We start from the raw sequence: 3839 nt of genomic DNA on the forward strand, positions 1-3839 counted from the left end.
AAACGTGAGAGAGAAGAATATTGTGGGAAGGAGAACGTGAGAATGTGAAGAGAATAGGGTGTGAGCGAAAAATGAGAAGATTGAGAGAAAATAGGCGAGAGGGGGAAATAAGGCGTGCAATATGGGAGAGCAGAGAGAGAAATAGAAAAATTAGGATATCTTTGAAAAAATTAATATTTGTTAATTAAAAATATTGATTTATTTCAAAAATAAACTTCAAAATTAATTCAAGATTTATTTCCATTTTTACGAGGTTTTAGCCATGGTAAACAATGAGAAAAGTAGAAGACTAAAGTAAACAAAAATATATGAAAAATAAAAGATAAATCGGACAAAATAGGGTATCTACAATATTCATACATCTCTGACTTATATATAGACTTATGAGATGATAGAAAAATACACGACAAAATTTATACTAAGAATAACTTCATGTAAACGTATTAGCTAACGTAAAAATACACAATAGAATACAAAAGGTATCATTCCATGTTCAAGCATGTTTCAACCATATAATTGTCACTATAATCTATAGATGTATAAAGCAATGTAATTTCTTGATAGTCCACTTGTATTTGTGGATCCAAAGTTACGTGAAGAGGGACACTACTCTATTTCTCAAGTAAAACAGTTCCATCATTGTAGTCCTCTTTATATCTGTTAATATTGGAAACAAAGACACTCTCCTTTGCATTCACCATTTATTGCACTGAAAAATTGAAGTGTTATGTTCATGCACAATTCTTGTTCATCTTGATGAAATTTACTTCCCAATACATTTCACAAAAGCCTAAAATCCTTTGGGTATTCTTGCATTCAATTTTCTCAATTTTGGTTTCTTAATCCATATTTGGGAGTGCTTTTAAAATAGTTAAAATTACTTTTGTCATTTTTAAAATCACTAAAAAAAACACATACCATTAATCACTCAAATTATTTCACGTTTAATTTTATATTTCTAAACACATTTTTCATATTTTCAAAATTGGATTTTTGTAATTAAAAACATGTTTTTTTTGAGTGAATCACTCCCAAACAGACCAAAAACTTCAATTGCAGTAGAGCTTTGCTGTGATTGCTTCATTTTCGTCATTCATCCAATCTGTTTTCTTGTGTCATTATAATCCAGAAACGAATTTCTTGATCATAGAATGACCTTACCATTGCTCTTCTCGAACTCTCTCTCGAAAACATGGAGGCAGATTGGGTATCGGTTTGAAGGGAAAGATCAAGAACAATCTTGCAAGATGGTAGCAGCTTCAGCCCTTTGTTCTTCACTCAACTCAGAGGGAAATTTAACAAGGAATTCAATGCGAAGATCACCTCTGATTCCTTGTTGTCTTGGGTTTGGCATTCCTTGGCCCTTAATAACCTTTTGAAAGCCGGGATATATGATGTTATCAAATGAGAGACTCATTTTTTCACCTCCTAATAAAGGTACTGTGATTGAACAGCCAGTTAGTGCATTCACTAAAGGAATCTCAACTCCTAAGTCTAAGTCGTCGCCATCTCGACTGAACAGCGGATGCCTTCTTTCGTCGATCAAAAATGTTATGTCGGCTGGGAGGTAACCTGGTTTCTCATCTCCTTTTCCTTCAAATGTGATCTTTGTTCCTTTTTTCCATCCGGGCTTTATTTCTATTTTCAATAACTCCTCTTCTTGTACAATTATCCTGTGCGTCATTGTAATGTGTAAATATCAGTAACACCTCTTTGTCTACGATAATTTTGTTTGTCATTCTCATTCTAATTTGAAAATCACAAAAGTGATTTTAACCTTTTCAACCAAACATGTAAGTCATAAATTGTTTTGAATTTTACCTAATGAAAATTCCTTTATTCTATAAATTTCAAAGTATAAAGACTAATTTCAATGAAATTAGTTTATGAAATAAAATCTAAATTTTAAACTATATTTTATAGATTTGAAAACAAAGAAGAATGCTCGGTAAATAAACACCAAATGAAAAAAGTTACAAGGAAAAATGCAAAATCTTTCACATTAAATCAAATTAAATCCAGGTATCTTTAAAAAAAAATTATAGCATTTTTAGGAATAATGATCTGATAAACTTTGATATGTTCCATTTATAATTTTTTTATTATATATGCGATTGTCCCAAAAAAAAAAATTATAATAAATTAAAAAATTTGAAAGTGAAGAATAGTAGCTAACCCGTTAACGATGGCGTCTCTTGTGATCATAATCTTCTTCACGCATCCTTCGCACAATTCTTCCAACGTGCATTCCAATTTCTTCTCAATCGGAGGCGGTTTCTTTAGCGCCGTCGACTGTGAATATATGATCGGAGTACTTCTAGGACTTCTTCTGCTCGTATTTCTCGAAAGCGATCCAATATTCGCCGTAGAGTTAGCCTCCGAAGAAATTGGTCCTTCGTTTGATTCCTGTACGTCTGTTCTTCTACTGAAAATTCTCGATATCGGTTCCTTTAGAAATTCCGAATCTGAATTGCTCCGTCGTTTTTCATCTCTCGATAATGAGGTCGGCGTTGTACTCCGACGACTCGCATTTCTCGACAATGACCGCGGACTTGGCGTCGGCGTTGTGCTCCGACGGCTCGTATTTCTCGATAATGACCGCGGACTTGGCGTCGGCGTCTTGCTTCTCCGGCTATTGCTTCTGGAAAATGACCTAGATATGTTGGCGAAGAAACTCTCGTCTACGTTCTGATGCTGGCTCGAGCCTAATGGCGTGGTCGGAGAGCTGATTATGTACGTCTCCTTTCTACCATTGGACTACAGAACAAACACATTTGAAGGATTTCAGAAGAGAATAATTCATTACTATCCAAGGAATTGGTAAGTCTCAATCGCATTTGTGTACACTTTCCTTCTCTGTTTTTTGATTGATTATTGTGATCTGATTCTAATTGATTCAAGATTAAAGGAATTGAGGTAGAACATTAAAGGAACAAAATCCCTAATTCTATTAAGGAATCTTGCATCTGTGATTATTATTACATTACTTACCTTGTTAGGTTCTTTGATGGAGGTTAAATTTCTTGGGCTTTTCAGAGAAGGATTCCATTTCATGAATCCCTTGCAGAGATCTTTGACTGGGATTCCAAGGATTCTGTGTAAATCTGTTGTTGTATGTGAACGTGTATGATCTGCCATGAGAGAAAGAGAAAGTGGAAGGGAGAAAGAATTTGGTGTTGCAGAGATTGGGATTGAAATTAAAGAGTTGAGGACTTAAATTAGATGTTTGAAGAACAAAGCATTAGGAAGGTTTTTGGTTAGGAAGTTATGAAGGGAGGAACCATGGAAGGAAGAAGGTTTCTGTTTTTGGTGAGAGGTTTCTGATTTTATTTATTTATTTATTTGTTTTTGTCTATATTTAGGTTCTACACAACAATATGCTCCTTTATACCTGCCCCACCCTTTATTACCCCTTCATATTTTTCTTCCTTATGTTCTAACCCTTTATTTTCTTTGTTAAACAAACCATTGCACATTGTGTGTGAATCATAAAGCTCCATTCATGTCATTTTTTTTTTTTTTTTTGTCAAAGTTTACTAATTTTGAGTTTGATTTTTATTTAGTCTCTACGTTTCAAAATTTCACAATTTTAAAGATTTGTATTTTGTTCAATTTGATTCTTCAGTTTCAGGATTTACATTTTTAATTTAGATGTTTCATCATTATTAATTGAATACTCGTCTTTTGTCTTTAGTGTTAATGTTTATTAGTTAATTTAATAGAATTAAATGATTTAAAATTAATTAAGTTTTAATTTTTTTTATCATTATTAAAATTAAAATTAAAAATTTACTTCGTTGTTATTTAAATTAATTTAGACATTGATGTCAATGATTGAA

At 32.7% G+C, this 3839-nt stretch overlaps 1 protein-coding gene across 1 annotated transcript; it reads right to left on the bottom strand.

Moving 5' to 3' along the window:
* Nucleotides 1-539: 539 nt before the first annotated feature.
* LOC120077636 (dnaJ homolog subfamily B member 1-like) lies at nt 540-3167 on the bottom strand. Its single transcript, XM_039031584.1, has 3 exons — nt 2992-3167; nt 2177-2757; nt 540-1673 (listed from the first exon to the last, which is right to left on the bottom strand). The coding sequence occupies exons 1-3, from the start codon at nt 3136-3138 to the stop codon at nt 1229-1231; spliced, it is 1173 nt and encodes a 390-aa protein (XP_038887512.1). The 5' UTR covers nt 3139-3167; the 3' UTR covers nt 540-1228.
* Between the last annotated feature and the right edge of the window lie 672 nt (nt 3168-3839).

This window comes from Benincasa hispida, chromosome 5 (assembly GCF_009727055.1).
Source record: "Benincasa hispida cultivar B227 chromosome 5, ASM972705v1, whole genome shotgun sequence".
NCBI lineage: Eukaryota > Viridiplantae > Streptophyta > Magnoliopsida > Cucurbitales > Cucurbitaceae > Benincasa > Benincasa hispida.